General features: G+C 47.9%; 1 protein-coding gene across 6 annotated transcripts in view; it reads left to right on the top strand.

Annotated features, from left to right (window-relative positions):
- Positions 1-26831, top strand: part of DPP6 (dipeptidyl peptidase like 6) — a 1252024-nt gene that overhangs the window by 1082994 nt on the left and 142199 nt on the right. For all 6 annotated transcript variants that reach the window (XM_051857103.2, XM_051857105.2, XM_070077270.1 and 3 more), the window contains exons 9-10: positions 13878-14032; positions 16691-16788. In XM_051857103.2, the coding sequence (XP_051713063.2) occupies positions 13878-14032; positions 16691-16788 (253 nt within the window). The remainder of the gene's footprint in view (positions 1-13877; positions 14033-16690; positions 16789-26831) is intronic.

Below are 26831 nucleotides of genomic sequence, written 5' to 3'. Positions count from 1 at the left end.
GAGATCTGCAAGTTTCTGTAGCAAAATGGCAGTTGTAGGCCCAGATGCAAACCTCAGATTCTGTCCAATATTGTGTCAAAGTCAAGGGAAAGACTGTGGACAGGAGTGGCTCTCACGGATGGAGATTCTGTGCCTTAGCTACTGTTCATATCAATTCAGTTCAAATCAAGCCACGTACTTGAGCTTCTGTGCAACTGGTGCTGGGCTCTTGGGCTCCTGGGGTTGTGTTTCGTGATGGATGTCACTCTATATGTGAAGGGACTCTTTATGCCCAAAGGCGATGAGAGGCATCCAGGGGAGCATGTCCACTGGAAACAGCCAGATGTCCCCTCTTGGTCAAGGCATTCATGCCTGCCTTCTCCAGTCCTGCCCAGACCCCAAATAATACATTGTCTAATTCTAAACACCCGTAGAACCAAAATTTAGTCATAAATCATTGGGTTGCCAGTTATGAGACAGAAGTAAATGTGTAGAGTGTGGCTCTGGTGTGGTTCGTTAATCAGATGTAATATATGCAGACTTACAAAGATATACCCAGTGACCCTCCTGAATCCCGTAGTTACTTGAGAGCAGTGACCGTTTTCATACTTCCAGTATTTGTCGACTTCGCAGGACCATCCCTATGTTTAACCTGAAACATTATAACCCCCAAGCAGTAGATGGCGCCCACTGTCACTTACAAAAGGAAATGGTGGGTGGTGCCATCAATTCTCTCCCCTTCACAACCACAGCCAGTGTTTGAGACAGGGCTGCCCAAAATCTGTTTTAAATTCAGGAAATTTGAGACAGGGCTGCCCAGCTTAGGGCTATAGTCTGTGCCCACCTGGAAGGGTTGACCTCACCCTCTTCAGCGTAACCCACACTGCACCGCACAACATCAGTCCGGGACAAGGGCAGTAATCCTGGGGAATTTCAAGGAGAGCACAGGAGCTGTCAGGATTGGCTTCCCCTAGCTCAGGCTTGGTCTTGACTTGCCGTCTTCCACCTAGGCTATTTCTGCACCTACACCCTTGGAGCATGTTGCCATCCTGTGACTACTGATGACACCCATGTCTGCTCCAGGTGCTAACCAGAAGAGGTCCCCCGACCCCTTCTCACTGACACAGAATCCCTGAGCTGCTTGCCTATAGCCAAGGAGGTGTCTGAAAAAATCGAAGGTTGACTCATATTCTCCAAACCAAGAATAATCACTACTCTGCGGCTGTTGGTTTTGGAAACTGTTTTGAGTGCTGTTTATAATTTACAGCTAATTAACCTTCCTCTTAAAGAAAAAGCTAGAAACCAAATTTCCTGTATGATACACATTGCTTTTGATACCCAATATTTTAAAGGTGTTTTCACTGATATTAAGAAATAATTAAGTGGAATATCCCAGTCTGATTAAGGTGACTGTGGCTCAGCTAAGAGTTTCTTTGAAAAAATGTATTATAATGAACTTTCCTGCAGTGCATCATAAAAGGAAATATTCTCATCATATAATTTTAAAACCAAAGCCAAACTATAAAAAGAAATCTTGTATATAATTTTAAGGTTATAATTTTGCTTTGTGGCAAAAAAAGTCTAACTTTCATAAGAGCACAAAATAAAGTCAGCACTTTTCAGACACCCTTAGTAAATAAATATAAGCAGTGGTAAATCTGAGTTAGTAGTAAAATCACTGACCAATTAAAATTCTAATTTCAGGATCTCAATCATTTTTAACTTCTTGAGGAATATTAGCAGCATGATCAGCTTTGGCAAAATATCAGAAAGGAAAATGTAACTGTCTAAGGAAATTAAAAATCATTATGGGTAGATAATACGTTTTACCTCAGACACTAACCCAATGACTATATAGATTATTAAATTAAGGGGCCTGTGCTGTGGCACAGTGGGTTAAAGCCCTGGCCTGAAGTGCTGGCATCCCATATGGCCGCTGGTTCTAGTCCCAGCTACTTCTCTTCCCATCCAGCTATCTGCTATGGCCTGGGAGAGCAGTGGAGGATGGCCCTAGTCCTTGGGCCCCTGTACTCACGTGGGAGACCCGGAGGAGGCTCCTGGTTCCTGGCTCCTGGCTTCGGATCAGCGCACCTCCGGCTGTTGCAGCTATCTGGGGAGTGAACCAGTGGATGGAGGACTTCTCTCTGTCTCTACCTCTCTCTGTAACTGTCTTTCAAATAAATAAAGCTTTAAAAAAATTATTAAATTAATATCAAAGAGTAGTATGGTGGAAGATTTTGTTTAAAAGATTATTATTTGAAAGGCAGAGTTACACGGAGAGAGGAGAGGCAGAGAGAGAGAGAGAGAGGTCTTCCATCCAATGGTTCACTCCCCAATTGGCCGCGACCGCCAGAGCTGCGCTGATCCGAAGCCAGGAGCTGTTAGCTAGCTTCTTCCAGGTCTCCCACGTGGGTGCAGGGGCCCAAGGACTTGGGCCATCTTCTACTGCTATTCCAGGGCACAGCAGAGAGCTGGATTGGAAGAAGAGCAGCCGGGACTAGAACCGGCGCCCATATGGGATGCCGGTGCTTTAGGCCAGAGCATTAACCAGCTGTGCTACAGCACCAGCCCCAAAGATTCTTTTCTAAATTGAATGCATTTCGGGAGCTGAATTTAAAACAAATTTTGATCAGGTCCGGGGCACAAATGGCAGGTGATCCAAAGGGCTGCCCAACTGCCTAGGCCTATCCCTTGTGGAGGGCATGTGGCATTAGATAGGATGGTTTAAAACCCACTGGCGGTCCCCACTGGCCAGGCACACACGGACTCTGGATGCACAGGTGGGCACGAGGCTGGGGTGGGAGAGAAGTAAGAAAAGGAGAATGGAGTTTGGAAGATTTTGAAGAGAAATGTCTTCTCTGTTGGTGTTCCCATGAGTTTTCTCTCACGTGCTAGCTGTGTGAGCTGGAGTACATTAGGTAGGGTTTTCATCCCCCCATAATTTGCTGAAGGGAAAAAAGAAAGCTGATGGTAGTATCTGCCTGGAATGGTTGGTTTGAGGAGCGGATGCCCCTGAAGCAGAGTGAGTTGTGGCGTGCACCAAGTGCATCATGGGTAGAAGGGGTTCTACCCAGGGCTCATCCGGAACTAGCAAGACTTATTGGAATTCAGCAGAAAACTTAACAATAACAACAATAAAACCTACAGTCTTTTTAGCTGTATGTGTTGAGTTTAGGTTGTTTGGGTACAGAAGGTATTTAATTTTTGCAAGAATTTTTTAAGTAAATGATGGAAAAAGACAATGCATGGGTGATAATCTATGGGTCACCCTCTAGGCAAAGATGAGGATTTTGCCCTATTCCTGGTCTCCAATCCTGAGGCAACAAGGGCCATTAATCATGAGGTTGAGGTTTCCCATGATAATAAGGTTATTCTGTTAGAAATCCCAGGGTCACCAGATGCCCAGGGCACAAGACCCTGCCCTGGGCTATCTGATTGATCTTTTCCTGGGCTTGGCTTCAATTTGAGCTCCTTCAGCTCCCTCAGTTGGACCCTTAAGTCCCTATCTCCAGCCCCCAAGGTGGGCATACCATCCCAGGAGCACCATGGCTGTCTTACAGCACTTGAGATATAGGGACACTAGTGTTTTACATATTGTCGCTAGCAGAGCTCTTAGAACAGCAACCAAAGAAGCATGAGGCCCACTGCTGTCACAATAGTCACTCCCACTTCCTTCCCAAGGAGCAGAGCAGCCTCTGTGCCTCCCCATTGGCTGTAGTGGCAGCCTCCCTTCAAGACTCTTCTTTTGGGGCTGGTGCTGTGGCGTAAAGGGAAAAGCTGCTGCCTGCAGTGCTGGCATCCCATATGGGTGTCAGTTCGAGTCCTGGCTGCTCCACTTCCGATCCAGCTCCCTGCTATGGCCTGGGAAAGCAATAGAAGACAGCCCAAGTCCTTGGGCCCCTACGTGGGAGACCCAGAGGAGGCTCCTGGCTTCCAATGGGCGCAGCTCTGGCCATTGTGGCCAATTGGGGAGTGAACCAACAGGTGGAGACCTCTCTCTCTCTCTCTCTCTCTCTCTCTCTCCCCCTCCTTCTCTCTTTGTAACTCTGACTTTCAAATAAATAAATCCTTTTTTTAAGAAAACTCTTTTTAAAGAGTTTATTTGAAGATTTTTTTTAAAGATTTATTGATTTGTTTGAAAGTTACAGAGAGAGGTAGAGACAGAGAGAGAGGTCTTCCATCTGTTGGTTCATTCCCCAAATGACTGCAACGGCTGGAGCTGCACCGATCTGAAGCCAGGAGCTTCTTCTAGGTCTCTCACGTGAGTGCAGAAGGGTTTGGAACATCTTCCACTGCTTTCCCAGGCACAGTAGCAGGGAGCTGGATCAGAAGCAGAGCAGCCAGTACTTGAGCCAGTACCCTCATGGGATGCTGGCACTTAAGCCTGCTGCACCATAGCACCAGCCCCCCAAGACTTTTCAGTGTCTATAAAAGCACCCGCTAATATCTGTGGCTCAAGAAATGCTCAAGGATGTGGGAGGCTAGATGTTTTCCTCAAACCTTGCATTTCCTGGTCCTCAGCCAGGTTCTTCCCCGTCGTTGGCTGAAGACAATGTCCTGCATGTCTTTGTGTCCTCTGCAATTTGCAGTGCTGAGGACGTTAGGATGGAAACTCGTGGGCACACAGAAAGGAGTGTTGACTTTATTTCTCAGATGCTGTAGGTATTTACAGGTTGCTCAGGTGTTGTATGTGGACATCTCGGTTCCAGGAAGGAAGGTGCATGGATTGGGAGATGACTTAAGAGATCAGAGAGCCACCCAAGGAACAGGTGGCTCATCAGGGGCCTCAGCTGAGCTCCAGGCTCTTCCCTCAGCATCGGCTGCCCACCCACTGGTTCTCCCCTTTGACCAGACTCACTGTGGATTATATGAGCCCCCACTACCTTCTCGTTGGCAAACTCTACCTGTGATCTCTCCTGGGAACCTGTAGTGGGTGGGTATTTTCAAGAGCTCAAGAAATGGTGTGCAGGTCCCAGCTGGTGATGGTCATTCTAGAATATTCTGAAAAGTGGGGCCGGTGCTGTGGCACAGTGGGTTAATGCCCTGGCCTGAAGCACCGGCATCCCATATGGGCACCGGTTCAAAACCTGGCTGCTCCATTTCCGATCCAGCTCTTGGCTATTGCCTGGGATAGCAGTAGTAGGTGGCCCAAGTCCTTGGGCCCCTGCACCCGTGTGGAAGACCCAGAAGAAGCACCTGGCTCCTGGCTTGGGATCGACACAGTTCCGGATGTTGCAGCCAACTGGGGAGTGAACCATTGGGGAGTGAACCATCGGAAAGAAAACCTCTCTCTCTGTCTCTGCCTCTCTCTCTGACTTCCAAATAAAATAAATAAATCTTAAAAAAAAAAAAAAGAATATTCTGAAAGGAAGCTGGGTCAGTGGTTCAGTCATGGAGCTACATCAGGAAGCCAATGAATCCACAGCCACACTCAAGGACATATAGGGCCAAATAAACCGTGTGTCACATTACATGGTTTCAAATATATGCAAATGCTGTTGTGATGAATGAAATGCAAATTATCTTCAAAAGAGACCTTGATTAAAATGCGGTCTCTGCACATTTTTTTCTGTAACGAGAGATGGTCATGTTTAGAGAGGCTGAGAAAAAGTGACCTAAGTTGTGTTCATTTCACAGTTGAAGAAAACAGGCCTAGAGAGGTGCAGCTGGAGCCAGGGGCCAGGTCCCCAGAGGTGTGCTCCGGGCCTTCCGGGAAGGCACCCAGCCCTTCTGAGTAGCAAGCATTTTCCTAAGTGATGCTGTTTCTCTAGGTGTTTTTCTCTGAAAGGTTTTCTTCTCCTTACTGAGACAGCTGCCACCATGGTGGGGTAGGGAGCTTACAAGTTTGAGAGGACTTCTTGAGACAAAGAAGAGGGAAGCCTGAGACCCCAGCTTGTCCAGCCCCTGGATGGAAGGTGGCGACTCACCCCTGCCTCCAGCCCACCTGCAACCCACCCACTTCCTGCTCCTGTTCCGCTTCCTTGACCAGTTCCCACGGACCCCAGAGAGCCAGTGCTCCAGCTCACTGCCTCCCTAATCTTCACATCTGTTTGATTATCACTTGATTATCTTCCCTGATGAGGACCCACTTGTACTTTAAATGGCTCCTTCACATCAACACAGCCAATTACAGTAAGGGGAGAGGGAGGAGAGTGGAGTGGAGAGGCTGCTTTCTACTCCGTAACTCAAGATCAGGAGCAGCTCAGCACTCATAACAAGCAGACAGGGTGGTGACAGGAGGCAGGGGACGGACCCACAGGTGTGGGTTCATAGGGCTCTGGCCTCGGCACCAACAATGTCTACTCCACCGCTACTTTCCCTGAGCCTTTTGCAAAGCCAGCTCTGAGCAAGGCTGAGACCCAAGCTGAGAGCCCTGACTTCATAAATGTAGTAGAATTGCAACCTAGAGTATTCCAGGGTGCAACCTGCAGAATTCCAGGGTGCACAGTCAGAAAGAGGAGGCAGCAGGTATCATTCTTGTGCTCCCTCTGACTCATGTTGAGACTTAGAGGCAGTCTCTGCGAGGGTAGCCAAATAGGTGCTCTCTCGGCACTAGCAGAGTGTTTGTTTTTCTCCTGAATGAGCCAGTGGCTGGCTGGCTGAATGAGCAGCAAGAGGACATATCTGGCATCCTGTTGTTACTGTTTGGGCATGAGGCTGATAAGCAGAAGACATTGGAACCTTAAGTTCCAGAAGCTCTTCAAGTGCCCATAATAAAAGAGGAAGAATTCAGAGAAGCCCCCAAAAAGAGCATAACATAGGAGTAGACGCTTCACATACTGGTTCAAGCTTTCTCTTTTCCTCGCTGTTTCCCTTTCACAATTTTTAAACTAAAGATGAGCTCAGTGACCCAAAATAGGATGTATTACAATAGCGACGTCTGTAGAGAAGGCAGGGCTCGACGGCCTAGCTCTTCTCTCCACTCTGCACCGACTGGGGTGACTAGAAGGCTGGGACCGCGCCTGTCTGCAAGCTCACTCGCTCACTCATCCCGTGCCCATGGCCGATGTTGGCTGCCAGCTGAGACTAGAGCCATGCCAGATAAAAGGCACTAAGAGCCCTAAGTAATGTCGAGAAGAAGTATTTATGGATTCACCTGTGGAAAATGCCGCTGGTGTACTTCGCCTGCTCTGGGTGTGTCCCAAGATCCTCCCCAATGCCCCAGTCGTTCAATTTGTGGTCCAGCTTGCCACTGGAGCCCACAGCCTCATTTCCCCAGGCCTCTGCGTGATACAGCTGTGAGCAAAACAGCAAAATAGTAATAACAGAGCTTGTGAGACCTGGGAATCGAGACCCTGAGTACTTCCTGTGACCCCCTGCTTTGGGCAATGGTTCAGCCACGTTTTGTAGTCATTATCAGTTTAGGGACTTTTTTTTGGGGGGTGGGGATTTTATATCCTGCTTTTGGAGAGACTCTGTCATTTTGCATTCTGTCTCAAGATCGTGAATTATTTTGAGTTCCTGAAAGAAAACCCAGGCAATGGGACATTCCCAGTGCAGCTGAAATGAAGCAGCAAACACAGAGAACATACCTAACGTGCGGCGATGGTGGAAGATTGCCTTACAAGCCGGCAAATAGGGGTTCTTAGTCTTGCTGCTCGTGCGTGGTGGTTGTCTGTGACGGCTGGTCCTGCCAGCTGGGGAAGAGAGAGAAAGCACCTGTGTCTCCTCGCCTCCGCACCCCCTGAGCTCCACAGGTCTGAGACGCAGCCTGGGAGAGAACCTAGGTGCAAGTTTTGCTGTGGATTTCACCGCCTCTAGCAGGAGCCTGCGTGCTCCTCATAAAAAAGAATCTTGCCCTCCCCACCCCCAGCCTTCCCTCACCCAGGAAAACTGAGCCCGGCATGGTCTTAAGGAGCGTGTTCTGCAGGAGCATGGGTGAAAAGAATGTCCAGAAAACCCGGTTGTTGCTGCTTTTCCCCCAAAGCCCTCTGTAGCTTCCTGTTTGCATCTCTCATCTGCCTCTGGGTTTCTAATGGAGGGCGTGGCCGGTCAGTCAAGGAACCCCTGAGTTACAGCCACCAAGGGGCTCTCAAAGGTATCTCAGCCTCTACCCTCGCTTCATAGCTCTCCATGGTACCCTCTCTAGCCCTCCAGGCCCCCTTCTGCTGGACAGTAACTGTTCATCAAACATCTGGGTTCCCATGGCCACTCACTCCCCCCTGAGCTCTGCAGGCTGGAGTTGCGTCGATCAGGAGCCAGCAGCTTCTTCCAGGTCTCCCACACAAGCGCAGGGACCCAAGGACTTGGGCCATCTTCTACTGCTGTCCCAGGCCACAGCAGAGAGCTGGATCGGAAGAGGACTGGAACCAGTGCCCATATGGGATGCCGGTGCTTCAGGCCAGGGCTTTATCCCACAGCGCCACAGTGCCAGCCCCCCAGAGCTCTTTATGGTTTGTACAATGATCGTTTGTTTGTTGCGGTTCTTTGCAGCAGTTCATTTGTCTGTCATAAGTGTCCACACTTTGTCTTGCCATAGCGTAGCATAGGGCTTTGAAGGTGTTGAGTACTCGGTCTTTATTCAGTACAGTTAACTCCTCTGATCTCCAACTCCTCCTGGTAAAGGGACTTCCCGTAGGTCTGTAGATGCGTCCTGCAGTCTCTGCACCTGCTGTCCCTTGACATTCTCCCCTGTGTGTCGTTGTCTCCTCCTATAAGGACAAAAGTATTGGAAAAAGGGCCACCTCCTCTTAATTTAGTTTAATTCTATACACCGTGATCCTGTACCTGGTATTTCTCTGGTCAGCCATGAAGATTTTGTTTTGTAATTGACAAGTAAAATTTTTATATTTATGGTATACACATATTTTTGTAAGATATGTATATGTAGTGGAATGAGTAAATCCAGCTACTTAGCATATGTAATTTTAAAAGATTTATTTATTTATTTGAAAGGCAGAGTTATAGAGAGGCAGAGAGAGGGAGAGGGAGAGAGAGAGAGAGAGATCTTCCATTCGATGGCTCACTTCCCAGCTGGAGCTGCGCTGATCTGAAGACAGGAGCTTCTTCTGGGTCTCCCATGTGAGTACAGGGACCCAAGGACTTGGGCCATCTTCCACTGCTTTCCCAGGCCATAGCAGAGATCTGGATTGAAAGTGAAGCATCCGGGATTTGAATCGGTGCCCATATGGGATGCTGGCACTGCAGGCGGTGGCTTTACCCACTATGCCCCTTAGCATATGTATTTCCTCATGTGCTTTGGTTTATAATCTCTTTTAGCAATCTTCCAGTATATGATATATTGTGATTAACTAGTCACAATGATACACAAAAGGTCTCTGCAGATACTGAAAATTTTGGACCCTTTGGCCCAAATCCCCCTATCCCCTTCCCCCAGCCTCTGGTAACCACCAATTTATTCACTTCCTCTATGACTTTGGATTTTTAGATTCCACAAACATATTTCCAAAAGACCATGGAAAATAGAATTAAATGTGTATTTTGGTGCACAAAACTTTGAAATCCATTCGTAGTTTTTTTCATGATATACATTTTCCATGAGCTTTTTGAACACCCTCTGTAAAAGCGAGATTGCACCATATGTATGTGTGCCTGGCTTATTTCACTTACTCTAATGTCCTCCAGGTCTATCCACGTCATCCCAGAACAGTTCTATCCTTTTTTTAGTTAGTTGTTCTTAACCCGAATGTATCTCAAATCCACCGATAGAACTTTTGCAGTAAGGCAAGTGTCCTCCCATTACTACCCACAAATGATGGTTCTCCTATCTGGAGTGGAGCCCTGGCAGCTGTGTCACCCCACAGGTGCACAGCATCCAACACGTTCCCCTGCAAACCACGCTGAGCAGTACCTGGTGAACACCAGAGTAGGAATAGTGGCTGCCTCCCCATTCTGCATCTGCTGAGCTACCTAGAAAATGTCAAGATTCCTCATCTTTGTTGGATTGACCTTTGTCACTTGCTGCCCAAAGGGATTTTGTCCTGTTGGATAGATCCTTAATACTGTCTGGCATGAATGAATAGCACTTCAAATAATGGAATTGGTTTCTTTAAGATATAGGGACAAGGAGTGAGCAAAAACAGTCCATGACCTCCTGTGGGCTTAAGCTGCACTGATAGAACTTTTGGCATTTTCGAGAGAGGCAGTCATTGAGGAGCAAATGTTGCCAAATGTATTTTTCTTTTTTGATACTAACCTGGGCCTCCAACAGAGCAGGGAAGTGAAGGGAGGATACATCCTGTAGTTTCCCCAAGTTAACTATACTTGCTCAGAAAGACAAGTCACTTTGTTCCAAGGCAAGGGTTCATGCAATTCATTCAGTTGACAAAATAGGTTGTTTTCTTCTCTCTCTGAAAAATTCTGTCTCTAAACTGCATTTGGTGCATGGCATTTAAGCCAATTGCCTCATTAAGCTGGGGATCCTGAAGAAAATGTTTGCAGAATCGGGACATTTGTAATTAATGCTAAAATGTCAAGATTTCATCTGCCTTGGCTCCTTGCTCCTCAGTTCCTTATACTTAATTATCTCTTTAATGAGCAACTAACGTACAGAAAAATAAAAATGCCAAGGAACAATGTGCTAAAGGACATTTCGGGGAAATAAAGCAAAGCTGGCCCAGTTTTGTAAGGTTGGCCTTTTGGCTTGGGAGTATTTCTTTTTATACACTACCAGTTTGCTGTAGGATAGAGAAGACACTAACCTTTGCTGCCACACACACACTAGATATTTGTCATCCCTGAACGAGATGGTGTCCATGTTCTCTTCCAACTGTTGCATTTTGTAATCTGCAGTGATTTTCTGCATCCTAATTCTCTGAACAGTACCTTGAGCTGAGTAGAAATACCTTGATATTTGCTGATAAAAATAGCAAACTCTCAGCCAGGCTTCAGGTCCAGAATTCACCCATGTTTTTCAGTCCCTCGTCCCTACATGCAGGACTCTCCCTGACCTGTGCTGGTGAGTCCACAGCATCAGTATTTCCTTTAGGTGTGAGGATGAGCAAAGAAATGAGATATAAGCAAAGACAGGTGCACATGAGAAGTGAACCTTGTACTCTGTTGCCCGGTCACCTCTCTCTCACACCACACACACAGTGGATGAGAAGGAAGCGGCCTGATTTTGCAATTTTTCATCCCTCTAGTCGCATGAGATTGCTTTAGGTTCAAAGAGAATGGATGAGCTGGTTTTGTTGAAGGATCAGTTTTGTTGCTATTGCTGTTTGGTTTTGTCCAGCGTTGTTCTTGGTTGACAAAGCCTCTGTTGCATCCAGCCATGTTTCTCTGGGTGGTTTTCCTGAGTTGGCTGTGAATGAACATCATGTGAAAACTGCTGCAAGACTCCTCTGCTGATTGCTGCAGGCCCTGCTCCCTTCTCCTTGTGCCCCTGGAGTCCTACTCTAAGTGGTTTCCGATTGGTCCCTTTCCTCCCAGCCCTGCAGTGCAGAAGTGATTGAGCAGAATCACCCGCAAATTACATTGCAAATGGTGCCTATTTTTTGCAGCAGCCCATCTGCTGGAGTCTATTACTCACCGTGCCATGCGAGCGGCTCAGACGGATCGGGTGACTCTGTAGAAAGTCACTTCTGAATCACCTCATTGCAAATTTGCACCTGAACGTCACCCTCCTGGCTGCTGAAGACACTGGAAAATTACAAACCCTGAGACATGGCCTTGCGTCCTTTTCCCTCCTCCTCACTGACCTTAGCTGACTTTAAGGTTTTATCAGTACTGGAATAGCTCCCGAGTAGTTGGGTGGGATGCTGCAGGGCTACCAAGGAAGGGATGTTGGAGGATGCTACCATGTACCCTCGCTTTACACACGGGGGCTCATAGGAGGCTCTTGAATTCACTTTCACTGAGCACTGCGTCCTAGACCCTGGGAGGCAGTGGGAAATGGGAGTCTCAGGCTTGCCACAGGCTTCGTGGTTCCTAAGAATCTGCTCTGCAGGGGTGGAGTGCATGGCAAAGCATAGTTCCCGTTCCCCTGGGGGATTCTGCAGAGTGTGTGTGAGCCTGGAGGAAGGTGGTCCAAAGGAGAAAGAGCAATCTCTTAAAAGGCAAACAGCACCTAATGAAGTTGTAATTCCTACCACCACTGCTCCAGGTGCCATCAGGCACATGGGAAAGAAGCGAGCATCAGTCAGCCTGCCCTGAACTCAGAGTCTGGCTCAGCACCGGCCTCAGGAGGCACTGTTTGCAGGGAGACACACGTGGTTCTCTGAACTTGACTGTGAAATGCTGTCATGGACGACAGCAACAGGGTTGCACTGACAAGGCCAGAGGTCTCCTGGGATCTGATCTCATCCCCCACATTCTTCTCGGAAGCCACACGGGTCAAAGCTGCCCCAGCATCCCCGCTTCCCTACCTGTGACGGTCTCCTCTTGTGGGCATGTTTCCCTTTGTTCCAATGGATGTTCTCTGTCATTGTATCCCTGCTTCCAAGTTCCATAACTAGCCTTTTCATCACCACATGCGCACAGTTCAGGTTTGTGGTATTCATCTGTTATAAGGGCTCTTCAAAAGGTTCGTGGAAAATATATATTGTGAAAAGAACCTACATGGATTTCAAAAAAAAAAAATTGCTATCAAAACTTCTCTTCTGATTCTATCTTTCCATGCAGTTGTGAAGTACCCTCATATATACCAGTTGAATAGAACTCTAATTATGTAGTTATATTGACAATTATTTTCAAAACAAATCTAGAGGGAATTAGTTAACACTACAGGAATCCATTTTTTGCACAATGCCTTGACCTAATATTTGTTTTGCAATGTATTGGATTCTCTGATTCACAATACTGTAAATGGTAACTCCTAGGATGTGTCAAAAAACAGAGAAGGAATTTTTCTTTCTGGAATGACTATCCAGGCCCTACAAAACTCATCTGTAGTTAAACCTTTAATCGACAAGACAGAATAATGGTATTTCTGTTGAAGCTTCAGAGAATCACCATTTCTAGTTCAGTCCGTTTCAGATGGGTCTGTTTCACTTTTCCGTCACATGGGGCAAAACTGCATCCTTCTTTTAAGAATGATAAGTGTTAGGCCGGCACCGCAGCTCACTAGGTTAATCCTCCACCTTGCGGCACCGGCACACCAGGTTCTAGTCCCGGTCGGGGCGCTGGATTCTGTCCCAGTTGCCCCTCTTCCAGGCCAGCTCTCTGCTGTGGCCAGGGAGTGCAGTGGAGGATGGCCCGAGTGCTTGGGCCCTGCACCCCATGGGAGACCAGGAGAGGCACCTGGCTCCTGCCATCAGATCAGCGCAGTGCACCGGCCACAGCGCGCTGGCCGCGGCAGCCATTGGAGGGTGAACCAACGGCAAAAGGAAGACCTTTCTCTCTGTCTCTCTCACTGTCCACTCTGCCTGTCAAAAAAAAAAAAAAGTGATAAGTGTGCTGGGCTTTGAGCACTTTTTCTCCCATGCAGCGTTTGATGAGGGGGCTCTGTGTGGACGTGTGCATGTCTGAGTCCCCAGGAGTCTTCTCCAAGTTGATCTGCTTTTCTAGAACTAGATCTCCTACAGAGCTAACCTCCTCTCTCGCTTCTGTCTGGAGGTACCAATCTTCAGTGTGGATTGATTTCCTCTACTTCTGCCTTCCAAAACATAATAATCTATAACAGTACAATAAGAGTACAAATAGGAAGTACTCAGTGGGTTCAGAGTGCTCAAGTTTGTTCAAGAAAAGAGATTCCTAGGCAGTTAGCATTGGCTGAGCTTCGATTTACTGGATTTTACTGTGTTGGGGCTTGGTCATTAGCCAGGGACATTTCTTGAGCTCATGTACAGGGCACAGTGGAGGCTTCTCAAAGATCATGGAGGACTGATGGCCCTGAAAAGAGGATTTGCTTCCTTCCTGGTCAGCTTTCCATCATGCCTGTGCAGCTCTGGTCCACTTGTTGCCTACTCACACTTCTCTATTCTGTTTGTTTCCCTTAGAGGAGATCTTGAAGACCCACATTGCACACTGGTGGTCTCCGGATGGCACAAGGCTCGCCTACGCCACCATCAATGACTCCCGTGTCCCCCTGATGGAGCTCCCCACCTACACTGGCTCCGTCTACCCCACGGTGAAGCCCTACCACTACCCCAAGGTAGGCGAGAAGAAATGACAGAGCAAATGCTTTGAATTATTCATGGTTCCCTCCCACTCCCACCCCCCACACCCAGCTGACTCAGAGTGTGGAGATGTGATAATCAGATGTGTTTATGAGTAATGCAGTAAACAGAGAAAAGATTAATTATTTCTCATTACATTGCATTAAATTCCCATCTTTGTTGAGCTGTATTTGTTGGCAGGTTTACTTTACTTTAAATAATTGGACTACTGTTAATCATTTGTCTAAGCTTCATTAAAAAAATTAAAACATTCCCTTCATCCAGGACTCCAGGTAGCAAAAACTCCTACATTGCCCACGCTAACTGTTCACATTCCTGTGGACGGTTTGGCTTCTGGGAGAACAGAGGGGCTCCCAGCCATCCCTGTTCCCCTGGGTCTGGGCGTGGCTGCATTGTCCTTGGTCATTGCTATGGCCTGAATTGCATCCTCCCATAATTCCTATGTTTAACCCTAAGCCCCAAGATGATGATGTTGGGGAGGTGATGAGGGTTGGAGTGGAGCCCTTGTGCTTGGCATTAGCGCCCTTGTGAAGGAGACTTCAGAGAACTCTTGCATTTCTGCCCTGTGATGATACAGTAAGAAGCCTCCATCTATGAACTTGGCCTCCCAGCCTCTAGCACAGAAAGAATTGCATCGTGGTTGTTTATGAGCCACTCAGCTTCTGGTACTCTGTTACAGGAACCTGAAGGGGATAAGACAGCCATGTTCTGACCTGAAGAGGGTCAGGTGGAATGGTGAGGGGTGGGGGAAGAGCAGGAAATGAATGGAGCTATGGGGTAGGAGTCACAGGACATTCAAACCTCACTTTGTTACCAAGTCACATCACCAGAGCGAGGGGAGGGCCTCATGCTAACGCTTGTATGGCCCAGTCAGTTGGAGAGAGGATGATGTGAGAGTAGGAATGCAACTCCCACGGAAACACAGGGTCCTGCTACCCACTGGTCTCCTTAGACAGCTGCAAGACGACTTGAGTGTGAGCAGCTCAGTGCCTGGATTCCACCACTTGGCTGCCTGCCTCTGAAACAGTGCTCCAGTCTCCACTAGGAATATTTGAACCTTAGCTCCCTGTCCCACTAGAGAGATCTGAAAGCCAGGAGTCCACACTCTCTTTAAACTGATAAGGCCTGTGTGTGTGGGAAGCAGGTCTTGTTATACTCCTGCAGGGCGTAGCAAAGTGGAAGCAGTGAATCCCATTAGGATGGGGGTGGATCTGACACTGTGGTTGTGCCATTTGATCACCTGACTTCTAGCAAGCCAGGCTGGGGCTTAGGGCCAGAGCTTAAGATGGTGCCTAGGGCTTAAGAGGGCACCACAGATAAGGAACCATTTTACTAACATCGATAACATCTGATATTGCATACTCCTTTCAACAACCCTGTGATAGGGGTGTGGCCAAGATCCAAGAGGGTCCCAGAATGGAAGAGCAGGAGTCCCCTGGGGCCACAGCCTGGGTCTCTGCTCCCCCCATCTGAGAGCATCTAGATACCAGCACACAATGTTCTTCCACTCCTTTCTCAGTCATACTTCATTGGACTTAATTCTCTATTACATGGAAAGGACCAAAGTGACTCGGAAACATAATAAAGTATACTGGATTGATGCCAAATCTTCCTAACCCCTCTATATTCCCAAACACACACATGCTCACACACTCTCATACACATGACACACTCCCATGTGCACACACACTCACGTATGCCTTCATGAGTGCATGTGCACACACCCACACAAAGCAGCCATTAGCTGCCTGCTCTTCATCTGACCACCCAGAGAAGGAAGACTTTTCATGGTGACTTTTTTTTTTTTTTACAGAAGTTCCCCCAATCTAAGAGTAACAACCTAAAATCCTGTAGGGCCTCTGGACTTCACTGGGGACTCTGGGACAGGGGCTCTGAAGATGGGCTTGTGGTGCACCACATTGCTCAGGGTTGGAAGTTTCTTGTCACAGTAGAAAGCAACATGTTTGGCCAACGGAACTGCTGCTCTCTTTGCCCCCACTCCCACCCACTCCACAATCAGAATCTTGAGTTGGTAAACCTGCCTGGCTTGTGCCTTGATAGGGGTTGATTTCCTCTGTTAAAGTGAATGCTTTGTGTAGGGTGCTGAGAAAGGGAGGGCAGCAGACCAAGCCCGTCCCCTGAGGAAGCACTGCCACAGCTTTCCCTAGCCCCTCCCGGGTACTTGTTCCCAGAGACAGGGGAGCAGTGTAGCAGTCCTGGAAGGACTGATTCCCCACCACTGAGCCGTGACCATCATTCTCTGTGTCCACCCTGCCCCCACCCTCCAGCTTTCTCTTCCTGGTCTTGCACCCATCTTTTCTCCTCTTGTCTGGTTTGCTTTTCCTCCTCCAGTTGTGGTGAACCAAGGACAGTGGTACTCACTGCAGGTAGACTGAGAGATTTGGGGAAGGAGGAAGGGGATTCCTGGGGAAGAAACAAATCGGCTTGACTATCTCTTTAGCCTTTATAACTCTACATGTGAAGCATCTGTTCTCAGCCTGCACCTGGCTCCTTAGCAGTGAGCTCCAGAATTCCCAGAGCTTCACCTGTGACTCTTCTGGAGAAAATTCTCCAGGGCTGAAGCACTCTGCAGGCACCAGGTTGCTTATTTGTGTCTCTGTTCCTCTTCCCAGGCCGGCTCTGAAAACCCCAGCATTTCCCTACACGTTATCGGCTTAAATGGACCCACTCATGACCTGGAGATGATGCCGCCTGATGACCCACGAATGAGGTTTGTTTTCTTCTATTATGTTAGAAAAAAATAACATGAAGGTGCATGCATATGTTCTTTTTGGAATCTAACTTATTTTGCTACTAATCCAAGCATCCATCAAAAAAGGTAAGCTTTCTGAAGTTTTTGTTACTGCTTTGTGATTTGTTTTTTCAGGAAAAGAAAACCCAGTGAACATGGACAACTGCTATTTGTTGGTTCATTTCAGGAGTAGATTACCTTCCCGGGAGGCAGGGCTCCTCTGGGAAGGACATGTCTGGGTCAGTAGGGTCACAGTGGCTAACACTTGGCCAACAGCAGATAACACGCACTGGAGGAACTGATACAGTAATTCCAAGGAAGTCACGTAGCTTGAATTTCTGCAAACGAATCCCTGGTTTTAGAGCATCATTTTAGAGCTTTTCTATAATTCTGCAGATCCAGCAGCTGTGTGATGTGCTCTGTTTCAATAAGGCCAAATCTCCCAGATGGTAAGGTGACAGAGTTGCAAGACATATTGACAGTGTGATTGACGTCTTATCAATGTCTACTTGTTGTAGATTTTTAAAAATCAAAACAGCTGATAAGCTCCATGCAAGTGAAGTGGTCTGGGTATCAGTTTAGTTGGTCCCAAAATTCAGTCTGGGGGTTGATTATCCATCCAGATTTCAGTTGCATCACCATTAAACCCTTGTTGAGAATATTGATGGGGGCTTCAAAAAAGAGGAAATTGTAGTGGCACCAGGATCCACGCATTTTTAGATCCCTATAACTCTGCAAGTGGGACTGTGTAAGCCAAGAATGACTCATTCTCAGGCTCAGCAAATACCCAATCCAAATTTTGCCAAACCTCTAGCCTGGGTCTTCATTATTCAATTACGGAACTCCACATTATTCGTAGCTGCTGGCAGCTTCCAGAAGAGCAGGCGCCTTTGGCCACAGCCACTCTGGCTCCTCCTGGCTCTGGGATTGATGTTCTGGGCCTTGATGACTCTGGTCCCCTGATGAATGTGTTCTTCTGCAGTGGCTGCATGGCTATTCTTGTCCCACACCCACGCCCTGCACAGAAACCTGAGACCTCTGCAGAATTCCACTTCTTTCTTCAACAAAACTTAAAATGCCGTGAGGTCCTAACACAGACCAACCTGCACAGAACTCCGTGCTCTGTGAGGGCCAGTCAGTGCCTCTTTGCCCTGCCCTGCACTGGTCTTCTCCCTCACCTGGGATGGCCAGAGTCTTCTAGTAAGTTAATGAACCTGACTCCCAGGCAGCCAGCCCAGGGCCTGACTCTCTGAAGACCCACCGCTGGGAGGCCAGCCCTGTGTGCAGAGTTTGAGGGTGTTGGATTGATTTGGCTGGCAATAGCTTTGCTGGGATTAAAGAAAGGTTCAACTTAGGGCTATGACTTCTCTCCTAGAGATCCATATATTTCATGGTTTGCCTTGCAGCCCCCATCCCTGGCAAGCCTCCTGGGGCCTGGTCCAGCAAACTCACTGAATTAATATGGAAAGTCACCTGGAAAATTTCAGCCATCTGTTTGAGTTAATTGAAAATCTCGTTTAGTCAATTTGGTGATGCTGTTTCCGCAGGCATGATTAGCTTCAAGGACAATGAAAAATTAGCCTCAGTCAGGACCTAAAGTTTGGATGCAGGGTTTCAGGTTTTCTGCTGGCTCTAATTTCCTAAGCTAAATGCAATAATGCATTTTATGCCCAAAATAAATCTGTAACATGCAAATGTCATTTGCCCATGCTACTTCTTCATCACACATCCTTGAGTTTTTTTTTTTAAGTGAGCACATACGTATTAGAAATCGTAGACTAAATGTGAGGCAGGCAGTGTTTAGCATGAGTATTTGCCGGCCATTAGCCTGAGATCTGAGAATTTAGTGGTGAAGGAAACAGAGCTGACACTGTGAAGGGGGATACAGACCTTGAAAAAATTCATTGCAAGCAAGCAGGCGTGTGAAAGGCCATGAAGAAACACAGAAGAGGAGGCAGTGTGGCCTGAAGGGTCACAGTGTCATGGTTTCTGCCAGTTTCTCAAAATCAGCAGTATCGATAATTTAATGCCTGATGATTCTTTACTATAGAGGGTTGTCCTGAGCATTTTAGCTTTGATAGCATCTCTGCCCTCTATGCATTGTATGCCAATAGTAACCTCATCCTCCCATCCCCTGCCCTCATTGAGACAATTAAAAATGTCTCCAGTCATTACCAAGGTCCCCAGATAGATAGAGAACAGGTGGTTCAGAGTGAAGATTGTCTAGCCAACTGCCAGCGTTCAATTTCGGGTCCTGTGGTTCCCAGGTAAAATGGGGTTAATTGTTAGTAATAAAAGTGTTTACTCTCATGAGTGGTTGTAAAAATTTAAAAAGGTGGTACAGCAAGCATGGGACTGGATCATTAAATCATCCTCAAAACTCCAGGAAGGGATAGATGCAGACATTTCTGAAAGTCCTCGGCTTCAATCAGCAGTCTGGTACAGAGCAATCAAGAGCAATGCCTAACACCTTTGTGCCCTCACTTAGCCATGCTTTGTACCATCCCTGTCCACTTTCCATTCTCGTTTGCTTGATAAGCATCCTGATTTCCCTCGGATAATGTGAAAAGTCAGCACTTTCAGAGCCTTCCCCTATGCTGTGTTGGAGAACATCTGGCCCAGGGGGGCCTTCTAACACCTGCAAAGTCCTTTGGAGTGGCCCTGCCAAGACTACAGCAGGCAGAACTTGAAATTCAGTAAACCTATAGCAGGCTAATTTTTAAGTTAACAACCTTGTATGGGCCACAAATGATGTTAGAAATAACCAAATGGCCCATGGCAGGAAAAAGGTTCCCCACCCCTGCATGACAGGGCCAACACTCATCATCTCTCTGTGCCATGCACTGTGTTAGACACTTGGATAACTGACATCTAGTGGCCTCACCCATCAAAGGACTCAAGTCTAGTAAGCCGCAAATAATGAACATGGCCAATAGCCATGATGAATGTGGAAGGGACCAACTTGTGAGCTAAAGTGCCCATCACGGGGGAGAATGAGAGATGTTTGAAAGGGCTTCTCAGAAGCCACAGGATCATGGGAAACCTGGGGGCTATCTTGGAAAACGTCTCTGTTAAGAAGGAGCCAGCATGGAGACTGACCCCAGGGTCACTGGCTCAGCTTCCACAGGTGAAGGCAGCCGCAAGGATGCCTTGCTAAGATGAGAAGACTTTCGTTGAACCTGTGCAGAAAAGCCTAAATGCAGTACATCCTGTGAGTGGAAAAAAACAAACAAATGGAAATTGTCATTCACTGCCTGTCCTGAGGTTTCTACCATTTCACACAGATACCCAGCTGCACTGATAAAACACACGCAGTTGGTTTTTGCTGGTTTCCTCAGGCCTCTCCAGAGCTCTAGAGCTGGGTGTTGAATTAAGCTCCAGCGGGTTCCCGGCAGCAGCATTTTGAAGACATGTTGCACTGTGCTGATATGTGTTTTTGTTCTGCAAATATCTCATGCAGGTACTGCGCAGCTGCCAGCCCTGCGCATTTTTCCTGACCGCCTCCCAGTAGCAAGTTCTAAAGGATCACTTAAACAGCCTGGGGGAATCCAACATGGTCGCCTTGATGCACCTGAGCCTAGGTCATTGGGGCTTATGCCTCCCCCTCCCCGCACACGCTTCCATGGCCTGTTAAAGGTCCAAAGACCTCTCACACTTTTAACCTCACCCCAGTTTCTTTGTTTTGCCCCAAGGATTTAGATCCTGCTCAGGTCTTTGTCCAGGACTGTCATTAGTCCATGCAATGCCATTCTCATTTGATCTTTTTCAACCTGATTCTCTACCCCAATGTCCTGGCCCACCGCACAGGCTCATGTTTAAAGTGGATAGGAGTACCCTCTTGCCTGTCTGTTTTTGCAAAGCATGCAGTGCTGTGTGTGAATTGCCGTGCTTGCTTTACAGAAAGGGCATTTGTGTTCCAGATACTAGTACAGAGGCAGCCGTAGATGCAGATGCCTTTTCCTCCCTGCACGAAGCACCCTGTAAGGACCCCGCATGTGGTTGTGTGCACTTCCAGCTCATTGAGTGATGTCCAGTTTACAGTGATGCTCAATTGCTGCAAATTCCCAGGCAGCTGATACTCTCCTGGCCTCCCCTGTGATACACCCTATGTTGACCCAGATATGAAATTCAGTCTTTTCTCTTTGCCAGTGTATACAAAGCATGGTATGTTGAGTAGTCTTTAAGCACTGGAGAAGCTAAAGGTCATTAAGCAAAGGAAACGTACATGAATGATAGAATCCCCATGCTTGTAACCTCCTCCGTCATCATGACCACCACCATCTGCTTCACCATCAACGCCACCATTATTATTTTTTTTTGACAGGCAGAGTGGACAGAGAGAGAGACAGAGAGAAAGGTCTTCCTTTGCCGTTGGTTCACCCTCCAATGGCCGCCACGGCCGGTGCGCCATGCTGATCCGAAGGCAGGAGCCAGGTGCTTCTCCTGGTCTCCCACGGGGTGCAGGGCCCAAGCACTTGGGCCATCCTCCACTGCACTCCCTGGCCATAGCAGAGAGCTGGCCTGGAAGAGGGGCAACCGGGACAGAATCCAGCTCCCTGAATGGGACTAGAACCCGGTGTGCTGGCGCCGCAAGGCGGAGGATTAGCCTAGTGAGCTGCAGCGCCGGCCCAACGCCACCATTATTAAAGTCACCAACACCATCATCGGACACCATCACCACCATTATCACTGATACCACCGCCATCTGGACAGCTGCCCCCTCAGTCTCTGCTGCTGTCCATGATGAGGTCCCTGTACCTCTGTCCCTAATACGTGCAGGCTCCACTGCTTTACATTTTCCTTATTGTACCTGTGAGACCCCCGAGCTGCGGTTGCTTGACCTGACTGGTGTATGATTGCACTTTGAATTAGTAGTAGAGCCAAGGTTTGCACACAGACTCCTGACGTCAGGAGCTGCCACTCCTGTGTGACCCTTTGTGCTTGAACGTGTAGGTGACGTGAAGATGGCTCAGGGCCTCGCTGGCAGTGCCTCCCTCCCTCCTGCTTCCCTTCGTCCAGGTGCAGCTGGCCAGGATGTTAGTTTTTGTGGTGTTCCCGGTGCTTTGAGTGCCTTCTCAGCAGAGCCCCCACCTAGGATGGAAGAATCACCTTCCTTTCAAATAAAAAGCATGTTCCCCATTTCTATCCCTGAATCTGCCATCCTACTTACATTGGTTCCTGTCTCCTTTTGTCTTTTCGCAACAACTCTGGGAAAATATGTTTTTTATCTGAATTTGACTTCTGGATTTCTTTGGAAGTGGCTTGGATGTAAATTCCAATTGGATAAGTGCTCTTTGCTGCTCTCAGAGATAACGCTCTCCCTCTCCCTCATGTGATAAAGTAATAGTCTGGGTACCTAAGTATTCTAGAGAATTCATCCTAGGGATCATTCGTTCAAGGAGACCAGTTTAACCAGGCAGCTGTGGTGTCCTCAGTGTCAGATCAGAGCAGGGTCTCTGTTACTCACTAGAGCGAGAAGCTGTTCCGAGTGACTAGGGTAATGTAGAAACTCCAGGCTGAGGAATGAAGATCTTTACTGATGCACTGGGAAGAGATTCACAAAGCTACTGAGGATCGCAGGAGTCTATGCTCTCATTAATAGAAATGCCTGGTGCTCTGGGAAGCTGGAAATGTGTGTCTCAGATGTTGGGACAAATACAGGTGTGAGGAGAGAGGCGTGTTCAACACTGTGGTGGTCCATGTGTGGGAGGACAGTCAGATTATTCTGAAGACAATGCGTGAGCAGATGCCCAAGGAAACAGCAGCTGTTTGAAAGGCTTATGAAGAGCAGCAGATATCAGAAAAGTAAAATATGATTCTGCCTACCCTCTCCTCATAAATAAGACACTTCTGTTAGCCAACGAGCTCTTTAAGCCTGCACAACAGCCTTGATATCTGAAGATGTCAACAACACACGGGACGAGGTTTTCTGAAACCGTGTCACGAGGCTAGGTGAGCTGCCTGATGGTAAACTCCAAGGATAGAAGTGACAGCTAGTTTTCTCCCATGGGCCACAGCTAGCAAGTCCAGGACAGGGATTTGATGGAAACTTCAGGAAAATAAAACTTGGCAAAATTCGCATAGCATCATGTTTTTAACTGTCAGGCATGCATTGAAGTGTGAACAATGTGATCAGCACCTACCACCTACTGACAGCTCAGGGCTTTGCCACCACCTTCTTAGTGACTTCCTACTGCTCAGATTCTGTAGCTATTAGAACTCCTAAAGTTTCTCTGTTTCCAGATCTGGTATACCTTGTTGGGACATTTTTTCGACTCTTTCCATTTAAGCTCCCCACCCAACTCCCGGATCGCAGAAGCCTCTGGAAGTAATGTTTGCCCTTCTCCCCAGCTGTGTTTGCTTGTATTCTCAGGATCAGGGGAACTATGCAGGCATCTACTCTGCTACACATTCTCCTCTGTGCCACCAATGGAGTGAGGTTTAGGATATGGTCCCTCCCCTAAAGACACTGACGAGACACCATTTTTGAGTCAGGTGAAGGAGTGGATTATTCCTACCCCTACTTCGGGGCTACTGAAGAAGTCCTTTCTCCCAGGATTTGATTTGAAAGTCATAGAATATCTACAGTGCTGTGCCTTTTGAGCTGGATTACAAATGATCCCTTGTTGGCTCTTCCCTTCCCTTGGCTCTTTTTCTTTGTCTGAAGTCCTGTCACAGAGCCACTCAAGACAATCACAGCCTCTCAGTAGTCTTTTTTTTTTTTTTTTTTTTTTGACAGGCAGAGCAGACAGTAAGAGAGAGAGACAGAGAGAAAGGTCTTCCTTTGCCGTTGGTTCACCCTCCAATGGCCGCCGCGGCCGGCGCGCTGCAGCCGGTGCACTGCGCTGATCCCATGGCAGGAACCAGGTACTTCTCCTGGTCTCCCATGGGGTGCAGGGCCCAAGCACGTGGGCCATCATCCATTGCACTCCCTGGCCACAGCAGAGAGCTGGCCTGGAAGAGGGGCAACCGGGGCAGAATCTGGCGCCCCGACCGGGACTAGAACCTGGTATGCCAGCGCCACAAGGCAGAGGATTAGCCTAGTGAGCCGCGGTGCTGGCTCTCAGTAGTCTTCATATCTGTGAGGTGTGCATGTAGGAGTCCTTAGAAATGTAAGAAGCAGGTGGCTATCTCTGATTGTAATCTGAAGGGCAAAGGCTCCTTATGCTGCCCGAGATCCATTGTCTATTAGAGTTATCTTACAGGCAGAGGGCAAACTGAATGAAGTTCTTTTATTTGAGAGGATCAGGGAGGGTATGGACATGGGACCCTACTGAATAATGCAAATCCAGATTTAGACAGGGGGAGACTTTAACTGGAAAGGAAAACTGGCAATGAAGAAAGAATCTGACCTCAAATCTGAACACGTTTCAAACATCAGCAGAAAGCTCTTTTGTGGAGGAGGGTAGAGGCAAACAATGGTCTCACTGGACAAGCAAGAGGAAATGGTCACTGTGGTTCAACATGCACAGCAAGTACACAGGAGAAGTCCATAAGGGAACACATCCCACTGTGTCTGCATTAGCTCAGGCTGGGACCTGCAGGGTTTAGGGGACTGTAGAAGGGGTCTGAGAGAGTGTGCCTGACATTTGGAAAAGACAAAGCAGACAAAGTAACTAGTAGGCATCTGTGAGAACTTGGTCAACTACAATAACACAATTTTAACTCCAGATCTGACATTGTCAGGAACATTTTGAAGTGGGAGGACAGTAGAGGGTTAGAATTTGGAACTTTCCAGTGGTCATGGAGGGCGATGACTGGGACTGGGTGAAGATGGTGGGGATTCAGCAGGAGCAAAAACAAATGCCAGAGTGGAGGTTGCTGAAATGGAGAGGAGTTGGGAACACCACCACCAGGTCCTGGTCTCAAAAAGGGAGCAGACACAGAGACAAATACCCAGGTGTTGACAATGAGCAGAGGGCTGCAGGTCTGATGTGCCTAATGTGACCAAGATGATCATGACATTTCTCTGTCAGCCCAAGACCTGGACATATCCAAGCATGGCACATCAGAAATTGACGTCATGGAGACAACACCAGGCAGGGCATCAGCAAGGCAGTAGCCACAGAATTCAGCTGATCATTTGATCCTCCGGAATACCAGAAGCCATCTTCCAGATTCCTCATCTGTCAAAGGAGGGACCTGGGTTCTTCGGTATCTCAGGATCTTTCTGGCTCTGGATCCATATGGCATCCATACTTTGTCCTCATGTTTTAAAGTCTCCACTAATACCTTAACCTCGAGAGCTGCTGTTTCCTTGAGTGAGGCCTTTCGGTGGAAAGAAGAAGCTGAAGTCAGTGATTTTGCAGCCCCTCTCTGTATCAGCCAGTGCCCCTGCAGCATAAAGAGAGGACACTCAAACTAGCTTCATCTGCACAGCACTTTACAAAGGCACTGCCTCTGAAAGAGTGGGTAAGGGATAGGACACACACCAGGAGAGTGCAGCGCCCAGGAACTGGTTGCAGCTGGCTCATTGTTACCACTTTTGTCCTGAAGGAACTTGGTGGGAGAGAGGACAAGCAATACTGGGTTACAAGGCTAGGGAGAGCCATGTGAAGCAAGCCACCAATGGGCTAGGTACTTGGCATGGATGGAAGGACTGTAAGAAGGAAGCCGGCCGGCGCCGTGGCTCAATAGGCTAATCTTCCACCTGTGGCACCGGCACACCGGGTTCTAGTCCCGGTTGGGGCACCGGATTCTGTCCCGGTTGCCCCTCTTCCAGTCTAGCTCTCTGCTGTGGCCCGGGAGTGCAGTGGAGGATGGCCCAGGTCCTTGTGCCCTGCACCCCATGGGAGACCAGGAGAAGCACCTGGCTCCTGGCTTTGGATCGGCGCAGTACGCCGGCCTCAGCGGCCATTGGAGGGTGAACCAACGGAAAAAGGAAGACCTTTCTCTCTGTCTCACTGTCCACTCTGCCTGTAAAAACAAAAAAGAAAAAGAAAAAGGAAGCCATAGAAATACCCACCTGCTTTTTTTTTAAACTGTTATTTAATGAATATAAATTTCCAAAGTACAGCTTATGGATTACAATGGCTCCCCCCCCCCATAACTTCCCTCCCACCTGCAACCCTCCCCTTTCCCTCTCCCTCCACCCTTCCATTCACATCAAGATTCATTTTCTTTTTCCTTTTTCTTTTCTTTTTTTTTTTTTTTTTTGACAGGCAGAGTGGGCAGTGAGAGAGAGAGAGACAGAGAGAAAGGTCTTCCTTTGCCGTTGGTTCACCCTCCAATGGCCGCCGCGCTGCAACCAGCGCACCGCGCCAATCCGATGGCAGGAGCCAGGTACTTATCCTGGTCTCCCACGGGGTGCAGGGCCCAAGGACTTAGGCCATCCTCCACTGCACTCCCTGGCCACAGCAGAGAGCTGGCCTGGAAGAGGGGCAACCGGGGCAGAATCTGGCACCCCAACCGGGACTAGAACCTGGTGTGCGGGTGCCACAAGGCGGAGGATTAGCCTAGTGAGCCACGGCGCCGGCCAAGATTCATTTTCAATTCTCTTTATATACAGAAGATCAGTTTAGCATATATTAAGTAAAGATTTCAACAGTTTGCACCCACATAGAAACACAAAGTGAAAAATACTGTTTGAGTACTAGTTATAGCATTAAATCACAATGTACAGCACATTAAGGACAGAGATCCTACATGAGGAGTAAGTGCACAGTGACTCCTGTTGTTGACTTAACAAATTGACACTCTTGTTTATGGCATCAGTAATCACCCTAGGCTCTTGTCATGAGTTGCCAAGGCCATGGAAGCCTTTTGAGTTCACCGACTCTGATCACATTTAGACAAGGTCGTAGTCAAAATGGAAGTTCTCTCCTCCCTTCAGAGAAAGGTACCTCCTTCTTTGATGACCTGTTCTTTCCACTGGGATCTCACTCACAGAGATCTTTCATTTAGGGTTGGTTTTTTTTTTTTTTTTTTTTTTTTTTTTTTTTTTTTTTTTTTTTTTTGCCAGAGTGTTTTGGCTTTCCATGCCTGGAATACTCTCGTGGGCTTTTCAGCCAGATCCGCATGCC

This window comes from Oryctolagus cuniculus, chromosome 7, assembly GCF_964237555.1.
Source record: "Oryctolagus cuniculus chromosome 7, mOryCun1.1, whole genome shotgun sequence".
Taxonomy (NCBI): Eukaryota; Metazoa; Chordata; class Mammalia; order Lagomorpha; family Leporidae; genus Oryctolagus; species Oryctolagus cuniculus.
The sequence above is the reverse complement of the archived record's forward strand: the minus strand, read 5'-3'. Positions and strand labels throughout refer to the sequence as shown.